The sequence below is a fragment of the Sphaerodactylus townsendi genome, linkage group LG10 (genome assembly GCF_021028975.2).
Source record: "Sphaerodactylus townsendi isolate TG3544 linkage group LG10, MPM_Stown_v2.3, whole genome shotgun sequence".
Taxonomy (NCBI): Eukaryota; Metazoa; Chordata; class Lepidosauria; order Squamata; family Sphaerodactylidae; genus Sphaerodactylus; species Sphaerodactylus townsendi.
In genome coordinates this window covers 68088235-68110599 of record NC_059434.1, presented here as the reverse complement: position 1 = coordinate 68110599, position 22365 = coordinate 68088235, and the positions used below count along the sequence as shown (strand labels likewise).

The following is a 22365-nucleotide window of genomic DNA, read 5'->3' as shown; positions in this document are numbered from 1 at the left end:
TTAAGTTAACCTTCTTCATAAGCATCCCAAGTGGCAAATAAAAGGGACCACAACCTCCTGTCCTGTTATTTCAGAACCGTGGTTAATGACCTCGCCCCCAAATGTACAATTACGGTAACAGCCATCCTAAACTGTCTGGATGCTTAACAAACTGATATTCTTCACACATTCTAACTGCAACTGTAATTCTGGGTGATTGAGGGGCTGAGGGGGAAAAGCCATTATATGTCCAATTACTACACTATATCCCCTCTAGAAATGTTGTGTTTAATTAGGCCACGAAGGAGAAATGAGCATTTAAAGCTTATTGATAACAAATATGCATCACTGGGAGTTGAATTGTCTTTTTGCAAGAAGTGAAAGGGAGAGGAATACTCATTAATTATCAGCTGTAATAACTTGTCTGACTTCCTGTTCCTTGCAGAAGATGTTATCTTTAAAGAGAAGAACATCATTAAAAGGAGTTCTGACTGTTGTGGAAATGAATAGTAATGAAATGGGACTTGTAAACTCACCTGAACACTAGGGGTTGGATCCAACCAGCCTTTTGACTGAGTCCCAACCAATCCCTGTCCTTATTATAGTGCCCTTCCCCATCCCACAGGGTTTTGTCCATGCAGGTTTTATGATCCCCCAAAGCCTTTTTAGTAGTCAAAGAGGACCCATGGAAAAGCTGAGTAGATCTAACCAATTGCTGACTTCCCGCTGCTGTGTAGTTTTGTTCCTTAACAGCCTTGATGATTGAGGGACTAGAGCACCTTCCTTATGAGGAGAGGCTGCAGCGTTTGGGACTCTTTAGTTTGGAGAGGAGACGTCTGAGGGGGGATATGATTGAAGTCTATAAAATTATGCATGGGGTAGAAAATGTTGACAGAAATTTTTCTCTCTTTCTCACAATACTAGAACCAGGGGGCATCCATTGAAAATGCTGGGGGGAAGAATTAGGACTAATAAAAGGAAACACTTCTTCACGCAACACATGATTGGTGTTTTGGAATAATATGCTGCCACAGGAGGTGGTGATGGCCACTAACCTGGATAGCTTTAAAAGGGGCTTGGACAGATTTATGGAGGAGAAGTCGAGTTATGGCTACCAATCTTGATCCTCTTTGATCTGAGATTGCAAATGCCTTAACAGTCCAGGTGCTCGGGAGCAACAGCCGCAGAAGGCCATTGCTTTCACATCCTGTATGTGAGCTCCCAAAGGCACCTGGTGGGCCACTGCAAGTAGCAGAGAGCTGGACTAGATGGACTCTGGTCTGATCCAGCTGGCTTGTTCTTACGTTCTTATGTTCTTAACCTTCACTGAGAAACAGTGCCTTGAGATACTGTGGGGGTGGGGGGAGAATCTCTTTCTAAGTCTTTCATTTATCCATCCCCAAAGAATTGAGGGGTGGGAGAGAAAAAAATGCCTTCACATAATCATAATCCATCCTCATAGCAGTATTGGGAACCCCACCTCCTCCTCAGCTTCTTCTCCGTAAGCAATGAAGACTAGGCTGGGATTTATTGTTAAGAAATTCCAAGCTAACCCCATTGCTTAGGAAAGGGGCTAGGGGAAGAGGTATAAAGTCCACAAAATTCTAATTCTTGGGCAAGAAAGCTAGAGGAGCAAGGTGGTTAGGGATTAAAGCCTTCAGGTGGGATCTGGAGATCACCTGGAATTACCGCTCATCGCCAGAGATCAGTTCCCATGGAGAAAATAGATGCTTTGGAGGGTGGAGTCTATGGTATTGTACTCCCCTGAGGTATCTCTCCTCTCTGGGCTCCACCTCCAAATCTCCAGGAGTTTCCCAACATGGAACTAGCAACCTTACCTCCCCATCCCCTACCAGCGGACAGGGAGGACTTGGCAACCCTAAATATTGGGCTGGTGACAGGTTATATGGAAAGGGGCCGTGTCTCAATGGCAGAGCATCTTCTTTGTGTGCAAAAGGTCCAAGGTTCACACCTTGTCATCTCCAGTTGGATCAGGAAGTAGATGATATCAAAGACCAAGGTCCAACAGCCTGGAGAGCCACTGGCTGTTTGGGCAGACAATAATGACCTTGATTTACTAATGATTCAATATAAGACAGCTTCATGTGTTCATGTGACTGATTCCCTCATGATTATCAATAAGTGCAGGCAGGATTATATTGATTTTTTTTAAAGTGAACAACCACTTTGTCCATACTTTCAAAGTAAATGTATGAACCAAAGATTTTTTTAAAAAATGTAGTGCTTATGTTTGTTTCACAATGCAGATTCTCATTTGGAAGAACTTCCTACTCTTCTCCACTGTGCAGCTAAATTTGGCCTAAAGAACCTTGCTACTGTTCTCCTCCAACATCCTGGGGCTATTCAAGCTTGCAAGGTAACCAATAAGTATGGAGAAAGCCCAGCATGTGTTGCAGAAAAGCACAGCCAGAAAGAGATTCAGGAGATCATGAAAGAATTGTCAGTAAGTATCTGTACTTTTGTGCAAAACTCATATAATATGTATAACTAGCTTCTCAGGAACTGCTGCAGGTGCTGGCAGAGAAGACAGTTTTCTTTAAGAGAAGTAGGGACATCAGCCACAGAAATGCCACAGAGAGTATCTTAGTTCTTCCATTTGAAAAGGAGGGGGGGATACGCATTGACAGTTGTAGATAAACGTCCTGAACAAGCAGCAGGTTTGCAAACGTTATGAGTTGCATTTTAAAAAGAAGGCGACGGCTTTCTCGACAAAGCTATGTGGCGTTCTGCTGATTATGCAAGCGATAGCAATTGGTTTGGGTCTGCATTAATTTACACTGCTGTCCTTGCCTTGTGAATGAGAGAACATACACAACCTTGTAGATTATGCCACTTATGACGCGCGACAATGATTTGGAACCGCATTGTCAAAATCGCATATCCGTTCTTGCAAATGCATCCTGAACAACCTGTGCCAACATGCTCCCAAAATGAAGAGACAGCTTTTGTACATCCCTGATCTTTCCCAGCCAAACGTCAGTGCGCTTTACTTTGAAGCAAGGTGAGCCATAATCATACTAAGTTCCTGAGCAGAAGTGGCCCATTAGTGGAGCAGGATCAAAGGAATGTTTTTCCTTCTCGGCGTTTCATGAGATGCAGCCAAAATGGCCGTATTCATTTCTTAGTCACAGAAGGAGGAAGGGGAAGAACAGATTGCCCAGCATGTGTTCTGTCGCAGGAGCATGTGTTCTCTTCCAGGCTGGCCTCAGGCACAGTAAGGCAGGGGCTGTCTCCTTGATGAGATGGTGCTGGTGGAATCTAAATAGCTGCATACAAGTAACAGAGATCCGCAGCTACAGCAAAAGTCCCGACAAAGCCAGGTCTTCACATGTGCGAAACCATCATCAGGAGGGAGGGATCAGGGAGTCGTATTAACTTATAGACCACTTTTCTCATACTACCTGATCTTGAGGCAACCTGTTGTCTCCCAAAATTGTGCTGTGAAAAAAATAGAGCCCCTAGGCTGTAACTCACAATAGATGGTTGTAGCCAACCCCAGTTTAAGTAAAGATGGATTTATATATTTATACCCTACTTTTCTCCCCAATGGGAACCCAAAGCTGTTTACAATTCTCAACTCCTCCATTTATTCTCACAAAACAATCCTGGTATGTTTTTAAAATTTTATTTAACTTTATTTATGTACCACCTTTCCCCCCAATGGGGACCCAAAGTGGTTTACGTCATTTTCCTTGCCTCCATTTTATCCTCACAACAACGCTGTGTGGTAGGTTAGCCTGAGAGTTTACGACTGGCCCAAAGTTACCCAGCAATCTTCTGTGTCAGAATGGGAATTCCAGCCTGGGTTTTCCAGATCCTAGTCGGTCACTTTAACCACAACACCCTGCTGGCTCTGTTCCATGGCATCTGTACGAGAATCAGGGTGTTCAGTGCCAGAATGCTGACTTGGAAATAACATCGGATTTTGCCAGAGCTGTCTTCTAGGTGACTGAAAAGCGACATCCTCCCAACATCTTACCTTGCCTGTCTTCTGTCATTGGAGCAGCCATTTAAGTCAGAACAAGGAGGGAGGAGGGTTGGCAGACCCAGGTTGGGAAACTCCTAGAGATTTGGGGACGGAGCACAGGAAGGACACAGACCTCACTGGAATATAATGCCATAGAGTCCACCCATCCATTTTCTCTGTAGTCTGTAGATGAGCTGTAATTTTGGGGATCCCCAGGTCCCACCTGGGGGCTGGCATCCTTAGGAGGGAGCAGTCTTTCCCAGTTTAGTTTGCAATTTGTACCCAAGAAGAATTCATGGGTTGTGATCACTTTGGATTGGAGCTAGCATTTCTAACTGCCAATTGTGAACCTTTCACCCATTTTAAAAAAAGTATGCTATGATGTCATTGTGTGCATAAGACTGCTCATCTTGTTCCTTTCACAGTAACTTTGTAATAGACAGCAATAAAAAGAAGCTGTCTCTCTTGATAGGTGGCCTGGAGCCAAACAAAGCAAGTCAGCTTAACCTGTTTCCAGGAATTTCCTGCAACAGCTTGAAAGGTGGTCTTCCACAATGAGCCGTCCTTATGTCCAGATGCTCATTTGAATACTGACATAATTGTTACTCAGGTCATTTATTTTATCTGTGACTTGACAGTTTAGGTGGTAATTCTGTATTACTGCTGGGAAAACTAAAATCCACAGGTTTGGTGCAGGTGAACCACTGTAGAGATATTCTACCATTTCAGGGCTTCAACAAAGAAGGTCTATAAAAGATCCTGTCTTTGATCCTTACTCAGAGGCGTAGCAAGGGGGGAAATCCTCTGCCCCCGTCCCAACCTGGAACACCCCTGCCCCACCCTGGAATGCCCCGTCCCACCCCAGAACACTCCCGCCATGCCCCAGAACACCCCCACCATGACTTCGCCATGCCCCCAGAATGCCCTCGCCATACCCCACAGGCATGCACACCCAGTGCGTCACGCATCCCCACACCTCCTTGGAGCTACACCTCTGTCCTTACTCACCTCATTCTTAGCAGTGGTAACAGACATAACAGGGCCTATGAGGATGATGGGCAGGTTCACATGAACAATAATTACCTGAACTCAAGAGCACTTGACACAATTGAAAGGCAGGGCTGACTAAGGAGGTATTGCTTCACACAACACATTATGGAATTCACTGCTACAAAATCTAGTCATGACTGCCAGCGGCTATCAGGCCTGTTGGCTAAACGAAGCCTCCATGTTCAAAGCTTGTCTAATTCTGAATATTCAATAGGAACAAGAGTGGGAAGTCTGCGGCCTCTGAGTGCCTGTGGGCTTTCCAGGAACATCTTGCAGAGCACTATGGGAAACAGGATGCTGAACTATATGGCAGCACTGAAGTTTTATTTACTGTTTATTTTATTTATTTATAATTGGTTTTATATACCGCCCCTCCCCCGAAGGGCTCTGGGCGGTGAACAACACAATAAAACAATAGTCACAATAAAACCCCATTAAAACAGCGATTAATAATGTTACATTGTTGCTTTTCACATGTTGTTTCTTAATGATAATGCTAAGAAGAAAAGTGAATAATACGAACATATAAAAACAAAGAGAAACAAACAAAAAGAAGAACAGACGGGTGCTAAGTTTGTGTAACCTCAGCTTGTGAGTTCTGTGGGGCAGTACTTGGAATGAGTTGCAACAACAATTTTTAAACAACAATATGGTTTACTTCTCTTTACAATTAACATTAAACATCAACATTTAACGTTACAATTCAAGGTCCTGTTCAGGTTGCATTTCAAGTCCTTCTATTTACAGTCTACTGATATTGCCAAGTCCAATTTCTTCCTGCTGGTGGTTGGCTCCTGAAGACTCCAAGGGCTTGATGAACAGGTTACCTACAACATCGATGAGAAGGTTTCAGGAGAACTCTCACCCATTACAACCACAAAAGACACCCTGAAACAATAGAAAACTCCAACATTTTACAACACAGCAAAACAACGCAACGCTACCTTCCCAGTAGCTCCCAACAATATTGAAATTACCTTAACAAGGTGTTAAGGGCTTATAGAAATCAAGGTCCGAGTCTGGTAGCCTTGCTTCTTCTGCAAAAGAGCTCTTGCAGCCTCTCTGCTGCACCGAGTCTCCACCCCCTTACTGGGTCAACCCATTCTGGGCCAACCCATTCTGGGCATAGGGGTTACATTTGCTCATATTTGCATAGTTATGCAATATTCATAGCCAATATATTTTGAAGACGTAATACATGGTACCAAATCTGATACTTAAAGTGCAAGGTTGATAACTATTATCTCCTTTAGACAGATTTTGTAGAGTTCAAATGAATTGTGTTAATTTATCCAATTTCACATTACTCCACAAGTCATCCCTTAACTGATGCCATTTGCAGAGGGTTTTTTGGTTGCAAATGCATTAATGCATTTGCAATCAGCAAACATATTTTCAACAAATTGCTTGGTGGTAAGCTATTTGGACAGGATCTTTAATATGTATTGCCATTGTATTGTGGTTACAAAGGATAACAAGCTGATCTAACGGCAATACATATTCAGTTGCATCTTTAGTCATGTCAAGCAAAACTTTTTAATCGTTACGCTGTTCCAGCAAATACAGGGGAAACATCAGCTTTGCCATGCCCACCTTCCTGTGTAATAAATACACCATCTCTTAAATGTTCATAAGCATGTTCTTGCAGTCCATTTGTTAGTAGTTTATGGAGTCATAATGCTTAGCATTGGGTATTCAAAGCACCTCACCTGTCTTATAATCCTTTCAATGGTCCTATAAGGCAGGTTATCATAATTATATCCATTCTTCAGACAATGGATGAGAGAGAGAGTGGTGTAAGGCCACAGTGAAATCCTAGCAGGGTGAGATTTAGGGCTATGAACTCTGGGATAGAAAATCCTTGGAGGTTTGGGGTGCAGCATGAGGAAGGTGGTCTTTAGAGAGAAAAGGGAGCTCAGTAAATACATAATGCCATTGAGCCCACTATCTGAACTTGCCATGTTCCCCAAGGGAACACATCCAGTCTGGAGATTTTTGAGCAATCTCAAGGCCCCGAATTTAGATGAGTTCATAGTTCATTCTCTTCCAATATTATGCCATACCAGCAGTTTAGAGCAACAACCTTTGTGTTCATAGTCCTCCGAATTTACCAAGTGAACATTTTGTACTAGGAATCAAATTTCTGTACTAGTACTGAAATGTGAAATTATTTAACCAAATATGTGGAAATTACATTCATCCAGTGCTGAACATGATCCTAACAAAGGAATATTTGCAACCTTAGTGCCATAGTCAGTGATCTAGAAAATAAGTTCTAGTCTCACGGTATCCCTAGCAACCATTCCCCAAAGAATAAAAATTCAGTGAAAGTACCGCTGTTACAGTCTGCTGCTATTCACTAGAATTTGTAGCATTAAGATAGACTTTAGAAAGATGGATATCTGTTTCGGATACTTCCCACTTTCTTAAATGAATACATACTTCTGAAGCTTGGAATTCAGTTGGTGTTTTTTCTTTTGCCAAAGCAGATATGATTGTAAGCGCAAATAAAATATCCTACTGTATATTATTTTGATCTCCTTTGGAAGACAAAACAGTGCCATCAGTTCTGGGATTTTGCCCCTCATCCTTCTCTTAAACCTACTCTGTCATTTCAGTGTGGTGTAAATGTGCAGTGTAAACATACCTTCACCTTATAGCCACTTGTTTCCACCACTAGCACTTTGTCAGAATAACAGCCGTGTAACTTGTTCTCCCTGCACTGTTTTCACAATACAGCATTCTCAATGAAATTACAAAGCATGATCAGAATGCCTGTGGAGATCTGTGTTCGAATCCCCTCTCAGTCATGCAGCTCACCAGTTGACTCTGAGTTGTCATTCTGAGTCAGGCTACCTGATTCACCTGAGCCACTATAAGTATAAATCACAGAGGGACCAATTGCATACACTGTCTGAAGTTCTTTGCAGGAGAGGCATGATAATAAAAGGAAGCACTTCTTCACACAATGTGTGATTGGTGTTTGGAATATGCTGCCACAGGAGGTGGTGATGGCCACTAACCTGGATAGCTTTAAAAAGGGCTTGGACAGATTTATGGAGGAGAAGTCAATCTATGGCTACCAATCTTGATCCTCCTTGATCTGAGATTGCAAATGCCTTAGCAGACCAGGTGCTCAGGAGCAGCAGCAGCAGAAGGCCATTGCTTTCACATCCTGCAAGTGAGCTCCCAAAGGCACCTGGTGGGCCACTGCGAGTAGCAGAGTGCTGGACTAGATGGACTCTGGTCTGATCCAGCAGGCTAGTTCTTATGTTTTTTTGATAAACATCCTATAGACAACTCAATCCTCCACAAAGCTGTCATTACCTTATAAGAGAAAACAGGGCAAACCACAACTCCAAACTGAAGGATGCGATGATAAAAGCAGAGGAAAGTAGGTTAGCCTCCTTCCTCAATGACTTGCCCTTGACATGTATTATGTCCCACCCTCTTCCCAGGCTACTCTTAGCATTTTTTATAATGGCAGCTACAGGACTTACTGATCCTGGATCTCCCATGTCATGTAGTTTGGGTATTTACATGAGGCTCCCAGATTCTTTCCCAGAGTAGACCTCATTGGTTTTAGCAATATGACAGCATCCATGGCCTATCATCATTGTCATAGTGGATATTTTTACTCTCTAAGTAAAGCTTGAAATAGTAAAATCTTCTCCCCCTTTCTAAACCTGTGCTGTTCTTCCTCCTTTGATCTAGTTGTCTATGTCAGTGACTATACAGCTCAGTTTCAGCAAAGGTAGACAACTTGCTGCTCAACAGCATCTAGGTTCCAACTGAAAGGCAGCACTAAAAACTTTTACTAATGGCTGAATGCCAATCAGCCCATTGACAATTCTCTTATAGACTTTAAAATGGTTTCCAGATGATGTCATTTAAGCACAATGAATGGAATGCTCATTAGAAGGAGGATGCTGTAGGGTTTACATTGAGTGATAGAAAATCCATAAAATGTTTTTTTGCTACTCGTGGCTTGGTTGTTTAATTCTGATTAAGAAAATTACAGATACAGTGAGCCTCTTGAACCCATTCAGAATAATGGACTTCAGAAAAGCATTTTGGATGACTTGTGATGTGTTTGTTTAATTAATTAGGTAATGCGAATTAGTGAGAAAGGTATACATTGCTGGCAAACTAAGATTATCTTTATTAGCTTTTGTTGTTGTTCAGCAATAGCAAAGAACACAAATGTTGACCAAGATAGAGCCTGTACTCCAAGGAAATTCCACTTCAGGTGCTGTTTCACACAACCATAATTTCCTGAAACAAAACATCGGCCACCATTTTGATGTGTGAATGACCCTACAATTTGTTCCCTGTCAGTACCATTTGTTTCCTTTTACTTACATTTTATACTTCTCTTCCAAAAAACTATCAAAGAAGTGTACAGCAAGAGTATTCCAAACATCATAAAAGCAAATGAAAAACAGTAAATGAGACTGAATCGATATCACAAAACACCACTGCTAATAAACCAATCTTAACAAAGTCCTTTTTAAAGAGCCTGTTTCTTTTTCACTTGTCTACTGAAGATCAATAAAGGAATCTCATATGGGGCTCTTAATAACATCAAAAGAATCCTGCTAGATCAGATCAAAGATCCATCTAGTACAGACACCTGCCTTCCCCAGTGGCAAACCAGGAAGGGAGTGTGAACCACCAGGCAACAAGCAGGCTTTTTGATGCAAGCAATAGATTTGCATTGTACTAAATGATTCAGAAAGTTGCTTAGAAAAATTATTAGGGACTATAGTCTTATTGAAACTAGGATTCTAGGATTTCACATTATTTAATGTATCATGTTAATACTTACTAGACTTGAATATTTGGATACAACAAATACCAGATTCGGCCCAAATCTGGGCAAATTTGGGCATATTTGGGCAAAAATTGACCCCTTGAACCTAATTTTTCCAAACTCGGGGCCATTGTCAGAACAGTGCCCAGATTATACTCTGAAATTAAAAGCTATACTCTGCTAGTTTTTAAAATGCGCCCCCTGAAGGCCAAAATATAAAAAGAACACCCAAAAATTAAAAAAATTCAAATGAACCCAAATTTTTTGGATTTACCCGAATATTCAGGGATATCCGAATATGGTATTTGTCTTATTCGGGCATACAGATAATTTTATGCCCAAATAAATCCAAATCCAAATTTTACTGAATTTTTAGGATATTTACCAAGCCTAAGACTTAAGCTTTGCTTCAGTTCTGTTTTTAGACTCTATCCCTCATGCTCCACCTTCAGAAGCTCCTGGAGCCTTGCAACCAAAGTAGTGCAGAATATTACTTCCCTGTGCATAAATACTTCAAATACTTAGTGACCCACAAAAGAGGAACTTGAGCATTTCTATTCACATGAAACCATTCCAGAAATTGACCATGGCTCCTTCTTACAGCCTTTCATCCTTCTTGTCATTCATTGGAGACCACTCTCTGCATGTATAGCCAAGCACTTTATCTGGATCCCATTTGGTCATTCATATGTTTAATATACTTGAACACCACTTTCTGACTTTGGATTCAAGGCAAGTAAAAAACCACCAAGGCATAAAAAAACAATATAACAGTAGCCAAACAAGGTAAGAACAATATGCAAGATAAAAATGGCACAACCTATCTATAAAAACAATTTTCTGTCCACCAAATGCCCTTTGTAACCATTTACCACATTTTCCTGAATGCAGAAAGTGTTTACTGTTTACTCATTCTAGTGAGTCATTCCAGAGGACTGGCCCCATCACAGAAAAAGTCTTGCAACCTCTTGCCAGACAGACAGTCCTGAGTGAGGGACCCACACAGTCTGGGTATAAATGCAATATATGAAACTGCTTTAGATTAGTCTACCTAGCTGAACATTGCCTGCTTGGGCTGATGGTGATTCTCTGGAACCTTGGATAGAGAATGAATTTCTTTGCATGGTCTGAGCCAGTCAGAGAAAACCCTTCTCTCTGCTTCTTCTTCTTCAACTCCTAGAATGAGCTTGAGCAAACAATTTGGAGTTTATGTCGGTGGGATGGAGATATAGAAGATGTGCATGGCCAACTAGGAAATACTAAGGGATGGCCATTGTGTTAATATTTAAACAGGGATAGAATATAAAACTGACTACAAATTTATAATAGATTAACTAATTGTTTCTCATTTCAAAAAGCCTTCCGATTAACTTGGGCCGTTTCCGCACGAAGGCGGAAGCGGCCGGGTCGGCATTCGCCGGCGCCCGGCCAACCCGGCATGTCCCCGGGCCTCTGGCGCATCGCCGAGGCCTGGGGACACGCCCCCTGGCCCTGCGTGCCTGCTCCAGCGGCGCAGGGCAGTATCCCCAAAGCACCGGCGACCGCAGAGGCCCGGGGACAAAGTAAGTACCGGAGTGGGGAAGCGTCAGCGAAGCCACTGCCGTTCGCTTCGGCAGTGGCTTTGAAGCAGCGTTTCCCCAACAAGAGCGCTTCAAAGCGGCTCTGGAAACTTGGAAACGCCGACCTCGGCAATGGGCTGAAGGCCCGGCGGTGGTAAAGCGCGGCTTCGCGATGCAGCTCGCCTGCCTGAATGGCGGCCTGGAGACGGTGTTTTTACCGTCTCCAGGCCGCCATTAATTGCCTGTGCGGAAACGGCCTTGGAGAACATCTAGGAGTCCTTAACTTCAGTTAACTTCTGCCACCCAGAGACAGAAATAAGTAATGTGTTTCCTGTGCACAGCAGATGTGTTACTTATTTTGGTTTGTGGATAGTGGCAAACCGGTGTTTATTGTGTTCTATATTTGAAGTTGCTAATCTTTGCTGATGCAAATCTTTCACTATTCACAGCTCTCCCTAAACACTTCCCTTTATCATGACTTTTAATGTTTACACGCAGCTATTGCACAATCTGAGGCAGCATAGTAGATTAGTCTGTTTCTCATGAAGCCTCATGCCAAATACATTCTCATTTATTCTCCAAAGAGTTGTGCCTTTTGTTGTCAGTCTTCTACAGCTTGGTATTGATGCTTGTGCTATTTGTACGTTTATGTAAATACAATAATTAAATTAAGTTAAAGGGAGCATTTAGTCACCCAATCATTTAAACTCTTAACATGAGTAAAATATCTGCTGAAGCAGTAGATAGCATTAGTTTACAAATGTCTGCAGAAGACAAAACTCAGCTCTGGAATTGTGACACTAAAGTCATGTGAAGTATTGGTTTTGACCATGGATTAATCAAGGACTTTGCACACACCATAAACCGTTCACTGAATGTCTTCAGTGTATGGACCTGATATGTGGGGATACTGAAGACAAGTTTAACATTCTGAAACAAATCAAAGATTCTCAACTAACCATTGTTTGTTTAAATAAACTATGGTTTGCAACCCTGAGAAACTTGAGTGGAACTATGCACTTCTGGTCTTGAAAACTAACACTAGGTTAGCTTCCTGCAGCAGCTCTGAATGGCCTCTGAAATACTACTATTGGAGGACAGGGGACCCCCGAGGATAACATGGGGGACAGTCAGAGGTTCACAGGATGAGGAACCCAGTCAACAAAAATCCTGACCTCTGCTGTCTGTAGAAATCCTCTGTGGGATCACATCAATACTCTATCCCACCCCCACCCCTTCCACAAACATGCACAGCTTATTCTTGTTTGTTTGACTGCTACAAAAATATTTCTACGATCAAATAAATTTCTTACCTTGCAATGAGATTTGCCTGTAGAACTGATTTTGGAAACCTCTTTACTTTGCAGCACTGGCGTAATGCCCATTGGGCAAGGTGGGCAGCTGCCCAGGGCATCACCTTGTGGGGGGCATCAAAATGCTGGGTTTATTTTTAGGTATTTTTAGTGGTTTTCCATTTTTGGCCAGCAGGGGGCGCAGTTTTTAGGCTAGCAGCACCAAAATTTCAGCGTATCATCAGGAGACTGTCCTTATGCTACCCCCAAGTTTGGTGAGTTTTGGTTCAGGGAGTCCAACTTATGGACTCCCAAAAGGGGTGCCCCTATCCCCCATTGTTTCCAATGGGAGCTAATAGGAGATGGGGGCTACCGTTTTGAGGGTCTGTAACTTTGGCCCCCCTGAACCAAACTGCACCAAACCTGGGGGGAATCATTAGGGCAGTCTCCTGATGAGACCCTGAAAGTTTTGAGACTGTGCCTTCAAAAATGTGCCCCCCAGCCTGCAACCCCCATTGACAGCAATGCAGAAAACTCAATGCAGAACAAAGATTCTTGGGCAAATTTCGGGATGTTCTTGCAGGGAGGGCATTCTTGGACGAATCAGCACCAAAATTTCAGGGTATCATCTGAAGACTGTCATGATGGCACCCTCAACGTTTGGTGCAGTTTGGTTCAGGGGGTCCAAAGTTATGGACCCTCAAAAGGGTAGCCCCCATCTCCTTAGCAAAGAATGTGGGATGGGATACCCCCTTTGAGGGTCCATAACTTTGGACCCCCTAAACCAAACTGCACCAAACTTTGGGAGTACCATAAGGACAGTTTTCAGATGATACCCTGAAATCTTGGTGCCAATACATCCAAAAATGCACCCCCTGCAAGAACATCCCAGAAATTTGCCCAAGAATCTTTGTTCTGCATTGAGTTTTCTGTATTGATGTTCCTAGGGGTTGCAGGCTGGGGGGGGCATTTCTGAAGGCACAGTCTCAAAACTTTCAGGGTCTCATCAGGAGACTGCCCTGATGACACCTCCCAGGTTTGGTGCAGTTTGGTTCGGGGGGGGCAAAGTTATGGAGGCTCAAAACTGTAGCCCCCATTTCCTATTAGCTCCCATTGGAAACAATGGGGGATGGGGCACCACCTTTGGGAGTCCATAACTTTGGACTCCTTGAACCAAACCTCACCAAACCTGGGGAGTAGCATAAGGACAGTCTCCTGATGATATGCTGACATTTTGGTGCTGATATGTCTAAAAACGTCACCCCCTGTAGGCACCAATGTCCTGGGGCAAAAAAAAATTTGGTTGTGGTGGAGTGGCCGCCCATTGGCAGGGGGGGCATCCAACTCAGGTTTTGCCCAGGGCTACAGTTTGCCCAGGGCTGCCTCGTTATGCCCCTGCTTTGCAGATATTTTTGCTTTATGCACTCAACATCACGGTGTATACAGTCAAATTTTTGTCCCTTACAATGGAACAATGGAAATAAAAAACCATTCATTTATTTAATGTCTTACTAAAGGATTTATCTCAAAGATTAAAGACTTTAAAAAAAACTATTCACTCATACTTTTTAATCACTTCTCCACAAAATATGCCTTAAGTGTCTTACAACAGTATAAAAACTTAAAAGTACATTATTAGCCATTAAAATAAATAACAACAAATCAATAAAATCAATACAGCAATGTAACAGGATGATCAAATAGCAACATAAAACAAATTGAACAACTCCAAACAGATAAAGGAATAAAATAGCAGCATGTAAACATCATTTTAGCAGGCAGTTCAAATAGGGTAATAAAACAGTCTCAACAAGAGCATCTAGATACAATCCAAGGTACAAAAACCAAACCATTACAAAATACCTGGACAAACAGCCAAGTTTTTGGCTGGTACCTAAAAGTTTCAAAGGTTATGTACCAGGCAAATACCTATGGGAGTGATACCTTAAGTCACGATTCTTTGTAACAGCAAACTTGATGGTTTAATGCTCATCCATAAGGCAGTGAAACAGGATCTTTCACAGACAAAGGAGATGTGTTTGCCTTTTTGGGTGGTAACCAGAAAAAATATTACTTTGTAAATTAAGAAAGAAGTGCACACCTCCCAATGACCTCAAGCTGAGTAAACAAGATAGGGTTCGCATTGGTTTACCACGAGGTGGGGCAACTTTCAGGTTCCAGGCTTTTGGTGGAGCTTGCTGAGACTGACCACACAATTACTCAGTTACTCACATACACATTCTTCCCCCATCTGCTTCACCACTCCTGCACATTCTGCCCAGCACTGCTGAAGGAAGGGTGTAGTCCCAGTGGTGGCAGTCCCAGTTATACACACTGTCCAATGACAGTGGGAATAAGAGTGTGTAGCTCATACAAGTGACTGTGGCAGTGCTCACAAGGGTGCAGGGAAGGGTGCATAGCCAGGAAGGGAGTGTGTGCGTAGGACCTCTCAAAACCTGGACCTAGCCTGGTTTCATTGCTCTGAGCAGTAGAAGAAACAGGCCTGTTCCAGGGAGAGATTTAATTTGGGGATGATATGAGTTCCCAATCATGGGACATTCCCCCAGCAATACCTTGTATTTTTTATTTATTTTATTTTATTGGATTTAATGTCCTGTTCTCCCTTGCATGCCACCCCTCACTCCCTCCCCTCTCTCATTCCCCTTCCCTTGCATGCCACTCTCCCCCTCCCTTCCCTTCCCCCTCCGCTAGGGTGGATGGGCCATGTCCAGATGCCTGGGCTCCTCCCCCCTCCCCCTCCCTTGCATGACATACAAATAGCCATTTCCCTGAAAATTAAAAAGGGTCACTTAGATATATCAAGTGGTATAAGTTTAAAGAATGATACTGTTTCCATAGCATAGAAGATTATGCCCTCATCTTTCCCAAATATGAGGTCTATTCAGGTGAGTAACTGATCTGCCTGTACAATGATTTTGATACTTGTACATCTAGCTAAATCGATCAGGATTCTGTTATATAGTATAACAGCCTATGCTCATAGATCCTCTTTTCAGAAATAATCTATACTACGGTATGCTGTAAAGCAATATGGGCTCGTGGATTATGCTGTTTTCTTAGATCAGTTAGAATGTAATGAGGCATGACCTGCTCAGCTATTTCTGTCTGGCTTGGTGTGGGTGCTGTTGGGAACTAATGGACAGAGATTAGTCATATGACAACTTTTGGGTGATGGTGGAAAGTGTCATTAAGTGACAGCTGATTTCTGGAAGTCTTATAGGGCCTTAAAGGGAAGAGACAGGTAGAGGTGGTTTGCCCTTGTCTGCCTTTTCATAGGGACCCTTATCGGTTTCCCACCGAAGTACTGCAGGGCCAACCTTGCTTAGCTTCTGAGCTCAGGCTAGTCGAGGCCATCCAGGTCAGGGCAACTTTTGTGTGGGGAGAGCTTCAGTCTGTGTTTACATTCCATTGTCCGAGAGTAAGGGAAGCATCATTGTGGGAAGGAATAGGTGTTCCTGTGAATCTGGTACTGCTTCTCTGCTCGCTGTTGCCTGTGAATGCCTATTAATAACTACCTACTAATATCTCCTTGTTCTGTATATTTGTAAAGAAATATATCATTTTTAAAATACTATTAATATCCAATTATATCCTTTGAAAAAGAAAATGACCATGCAAATGCCAAAACCTGCCCACTAGTTCTCATTGTTCATTGGATTTATAATACCCAACCAGTAGTGGCAAACTCTATCTCTATGCTTTGGTCCATTTAGAATTCACTACTAAGTTGTTTTACTTGCTAAAGATTTACACAAGATTACGTAATATAACTGGAAGGGGCACACAGCTTTCTCCTACCAGCTTGTGACTTCTTGGTTCCTATTTTGCTACGGTTTCAAAGTTCGACAGCATAACTATGTTCTCTCACTAGCTTGTTTTCCTTCTTTCTAGCACTGCTCTTTATTTACTTGTTTTCAATAGGTAACAACCAGCCAGAATAATACAAAGTCCAATCAATTTTTTTTGGGGGGGAAGAGCTGGGCAAAAATACAAAATTAATTCTCAAGGGTCCTTTAAGCACTAGCATTGCATCAATAAATTACACTGCTTGCTGACCACCTGCAAGCAATAAGCCATTTATAGCCATCAAGACTGTAGCATAGCAGATAGCATCCCAATGTAACGTGCTTCTTAGCCTGTTTGGATCAATAATTGGTTTCATTAGTCGTTGTAGCAATGGCATTATTTCTTCATCGGCCTCCCTTGCAACTCAGACATGTGTATCTCCTAAGGAGGGGGTGGCGGGGGGGGGGGGGGTCAGATCATAGTGGAAATTAATGAATTCCAAACCAGTTACTTCTTTAATCAAAGCACCAGCTGTCCCAAGAGTCCCTGCCATTAACTGTTGGTCAGGAAACCAAACACTTTAGCAAAAAAGAAGTATAAAATCAAGCCCAGATGGGCAATCATTACGGGCAGCTGCAGTGCTAAAGACAGGAGGAAATAAGTGCTATTGAACTCTATACAAACAGGTACGGCTGGCTAAAATCCTTTGGGTTGTCAGGATGGCTTCCTTCCGTCAGTTTGGGGAAGGGGAATTGAGCCATTAATGCCTGCTATTATTCTGGCATCAGCCCATCTCCCCCCTCCCATCTGGTCAGTTGGCTTCAGGCCTGGCTGGGCTCCCATCCTACTAGGTGTGAAGTGGTTCCTGTCTTTTGTGTCTTTCTCTTTGTTGCTATGCTGAGGCCGCGGCGCCCTGGGCCCAGCGGGGGGTCGAGGGCATCAGGGATTTAAGATCTAGCCCGCAGTTTGTCCCGCAGAATCGTCTATGCTTGGTTATGCTTTGATTGCCGAATAAAGCCTACAGTTTGAAAACTACAGTTTCTTTATTTCTGGACTGAAGTCTTACATGGGTAACTTTTCCTGACCATGCTCTTCCTCTTACACTCTTCAGCGTAATCCCAGTTTTTAAAAGAGTGTTTGCTGTATTTACCCAAAAGGAAGGAAAAGGGGGGGTGGAGGAGGGGTTGCAGTTGTACTATCAGAAAAAAAGAGGGTGATGTCTTATGTTTGCGTGGAAGTTACAAATGTGTTGCATCATATGATGCCCTTTCTTTCCTTCATTTTTGTAAAACCAGTAGAATGATACTTTTCTGAAAGGGCATTTTGTGGTTTTTGTTACCCTCTGTATGGTGTTTCTGCATATTTATGAGAATTTATTGTTATATGGACTTATTTCTAGCAGTAGTTTATTTCTAAGTCACTTCTAGGTTGGTTGGTTTAAAGAAAAGAATGTTGAACTATGATTTTTTTTAAAAAAATCCAAATGTGTACACGTGTATGTGTTTAAAGTGCTGTCAATACAGCTGATTTATGACAACCCCAGCAAGGGGCTTTCAAGGCTACTGAGAAGCAGAGGTGTTTTGCCATTGCCTTCCTTGGAGATATCCCATCCAAGTAGAGACCCTGCTTAGCTTCTGAGACTGGGCTATCCAATGCCATGTTCCCTCCCTGGTACATTCGTGTAGGATGTGGCTACTTGTGCCTAGTTTTCTTTCGTTGTCATCTCTTTTTTGTATATTAATTTTATTGAAATATTTTCAAAATTTGTATACAAATTATATATACAAATAAGTCTTATTTCATACATTTATTTCATTATAATATGTCTTATCTAAGTATATATCAAATTCTTATGTAATAATAATACATAATACTTTAGTATGTTCTTTTCCACTTTCCCTATTAATATTATATTTCTAATTTTTTATTTCCTTATTTATTTTGTTATATTTGTAATACCCTGTTATTCTAGTATTCTATAGGTAAGATATGTACATCATTTTCCTCTACTATATTTCATCCAGCATTCCCAGTTCAGTTTGTATACTTCATAGGGTAAATTGCGTATTTGATGGCTCATTCTGTCTACAATTGTTGCACTTTTACCTTCCATTCTTCTATTGTTGGTATTTTATCTGATTTCCATTTCTGCGCCAAAACTATATTTGCTGCCATTATCATGTGATATAGAATATGTGCATGCGGCTTTAAATTATTGCATGAAGACAGTACTGGTCTCAGTAAATATGTAATAGGTTCAAGTGGGAATTTGTTTGTAATAACTTCCTCAGTTTGTACGTGTATCTTTTTGCAATATTCATCTATCATATTACACAACCACCATACATGTTCAAATGTGCCTGTCTCCTTTCACAAATGCCGCAGGAGTGGCAAAAGAGAAAATATGCATGATAGTACTTTGTTTCCCTGCTTCAGGTTTTGTATGAGGAGATGAGATGCAGGAATATGTTTTTGCCTTGTACAAGCATACCTTGTGCATTTCTCTCTTTGACACAGGTATATACTTTCCTTTCATATCAAATGCAGAAAGGGCCAGGGGAGAGAACATGTAATTAACTCATTTGTCACCATAAAATAGACCCACAAGAAATACTTGTATAATTTAAGTAGTTTTGCAGAATATAAGTATTTTCAGGGGGTATCTGTGCTGGTCTGCAGTAGAAGATCAAGATTTGAACCTGTAGCACCTTAGAGACCTACAAAATTTTCAGGGTATGAGGTTTCAAGAATCAGTGAGTGGTATGTACTTCTTTGTTTACAGCTCATACAGGTGATCCTATCTAACCACAGGTAATAGTTGATGGAACTATCTGGAGGGGGCTTCTTTTTCTCTCCGATTTCTTCCTTCTCTTAGAGACGAGCACTGAGCTTTGACAAAAACAAACCTTCCCACATGTTGTCATCCTGGGAGGATGCATGTTTCACAACAAACCTCTCCAGCTGTCTACTTTCCAGTGCAGTGAAACAGCAACAGACAGATGATCTTGCTCATTGACTATAAAGGAACAAAATCCAGGGATTAGGCTATGCATGTAGAAATGGCCTTTATGGAACCGTTGAGTTGTATGGGACAATGTAAACAGGTTGCAATCTAGGTACAGATAAGGGATAACAGAACATGGGGGTCACTATATATGGGAATGGAGTTTAGCTGCTGTTGGGAATGGTTCTTGTGTGGGCTGAAAAAAAGGCTATCAAAGGGTTGCCTGAATATCCTCCTTAGTTTCTGCTTACATGGTGCCCAATTCAGATCAGGACCATGGTACATGTGGTAGAGCAGAGGCGTAGCTCCAAGGGGATGGGGGGCACAACACACTGGGCGTGCACTTCTGTGGTGGTGTGGCGAAGGCATTCCGGGGGTGTGGCAGAGGTGTTCCGGAGGTGGGGCAGAGGACGCACCAGTGCACCAGGCACTTTCCCCCCTTACTACACCTCTGGGGTAGAGGGTTTCAGTCTTCTCCACCTCTGTGCTATTTTGTTATCTTTAAAAAAAAAGGGGAAACACATGTATATACCAGTGTTGGAGTGCAATTAAATTTCTTGATGATGGTGCATTTCTGTTGGTATTTTTAAAAATGAAAACACTTTTACAAGTTTAGTGAAAGCAAATGTATTTTTTGCTTATATGAATAAATGCAGATTTGAGCATAAACATTTATTTTATATGACTGGGATAAATTATGCATGCAAATTGGTCATCCAGGGGGCTACACATGCAATGAAAAATAAGGTAATTAGAAGGTTTAAAAAATGGAAGAATGTGCTGAAGATAGTCTTTGCTTGGAATGCCTGGAGCTTCCTATCCCAATAGGATTCTAAACACTGCCACAGTAAATAGTGGGAGATTTTAGCCATGATGTCAGTTCTGGGTGATATGGTAGGTAGTGTTTCCTAGTCTCTATTGTCTTTACCATACAGACTAGGGGGCAATTAATAAATCATCCAAATGTGGAGGAGATTTTCCCCCTCTTTCTACTCTGTTCCTTGTGGATAGGAAATTAAGGCTAGAGACTGGTAATTCTGTGCCTGGCATAAGTAAATGGGATGCCTATATCCTAATGGTGGCCCTATGCTCATGGAGTTGCACTCCAGAAGAGTGCATTAATATGCAGAGTGCTCCATTAACCTGTACCCTAATGCAGTTCCTGCAATATCCAGGCCTTGCTCGTAGCCCTCACCCTCCCATCACAATGGTGATTGTTTCAGTAGTCATAAAATTAAAACCTTGCTTAGCTACCTAGAGCAGTACTACTCCAAAGGAGGGCAGGAATGGATGTTTTAAAAGTTTCTTTTAATAGGCTCAGTAACTTTGAAGAATGTCTTTTGTTAATGGTTGTTCTATTGTTGCAGAGCCTAAGGACAATTTTCCTAATTAAGCAATAAATCACCCTTGCAGAAAAATGTGGTATGTCACTTCTAGTGCTACACAGAATTCTCTTCATTTAATTTGCAAGGGCTTTGGTGAGTAAATCCTTGTGGAGAACAAAGTTGCTGTTTCTATTCTTGGGGAGTTTCTCCAGCACCCAAGAACCCCTGGATTGACACTGAGATTTTTTAATGTTTTCGTTACATTTCCCAGTATCATTTTGAATTCAGTGTTGGTTTGGCTCTTCTAAACATTTTCAATGTGGATAAGAGATTTCAAACAGCAGTGTGTGTGTGTGTGTGATGGAATTCTGTATTGTTATAGAGGAATAATGAAGCAAATCAAATGTAGCCCCAAGATGAGTTGGTGAAATCTCATATTCAAGGGCACAGCATGGTGGAACAGCTTGTACTGAAACAGACAGCCTGCAGCTGCCCATTTTTTGTTGCTGCAAAATCTCAAGAGAAAAAGAATGATAAAGAATTATGGGAGTTGTAGTTTAAGGTAGATGCTTCAGCTAGAAGGAGACAAAAAGAGGAAATTTATTTCAAACTGGTTTTGTTTACCAAATAACTTCGAAACACCCTTCCTCCAGCTGTCCGGGCCCTGCGGGACCTTGGCAAGTTCCGCAGGGCTTGTAAGACTGTGTTGTTCCACCGGGCCTTTGGCGTGCCTAGCCGCTGATACGGTGCCCCCTCCTTGCTCCTACCCTGGCACTGGTACATCAGAGCCCTCATATTGAGGGGCCTGCCATCCCCCGCTCTTTTGGGGTGGGTTGAAATTGAGGTGGGACGCCTTGTTTAAATGTTAATTATTAACCGCTGGGTTTAAGTATTTTAAGACGTTTTATTGATGGAGCCTATGTATTGTGTACTGGATTAGCTCCTGTTTAATGCTTCATGTTTTATATTATGTTGTTCACCGCCCAGAGCCCTTCGGGGATCGGGCAGTATAGAAATTAAAATAATAAAATAAAAAATAAATAAATAAAACTATGGGCAAAAACCATCCAGCTTTTTATTCACATCTCTCCCAGTTCCTTACCATGGCCCATGTAGCTTTTGTCCATATAATCTGCGTGATTCTCAAGACATTCTTTTTGGTGATCAAAGGCTGTTTCCTCACATTGAAAATATACCTGGTTTGGCTTGGTTCCATAAAATGCCGTACGTTTTGCATGAAGGTTTCTTCAGCTTTTATCGTTCCTCCCTGCTTTCTCCTACCAACACAGCAGTGTGTCCTATTCTTTGGGCCACCAGTTCAAAAGGATCAAAAGGGCCTTTTTAATTTTAATGCTGAGGGTCGACGGCTGTGAAATGGTCATCAAATTGACATAGCAAAGTAATGCACCAAAAAGGGGGAAGGGGGCTGTAGCCAGGAGGTTGCATGGAAAGAACAAGGTAGCAGTGCCCTGCTTTCCACGACAGATTAAAGAAGGATTCAGTTTGTAACAAAATTGTTTCAAAAGATCATGGATTGCAGTTGTAGTC

General features: G+C 42.1%; 1 protein-coding gene across 1 annotated transcript in view; it reads left to right on the top strand.

The window, feature by feature from the left end:
- The window catches only part of BANK1 (B cell scaffold protein with ankyrin repeats 1), a 187310-nt gene that overhangs the window by 80404 nt on the left and 84541 nt on the right, over positions 1 to 22365 (top strand). The window contains exon 7 of the mRNA XM_048508832.1: positions 2247 to 2443. Within this exon, the coding sequence (XP_048364789.1) occupies positions 2247 to 2443 (197 nt within the window). The remainder of the gene's footprint in view (positions 1 to 2246; positions 2444 to 22365) is intronic.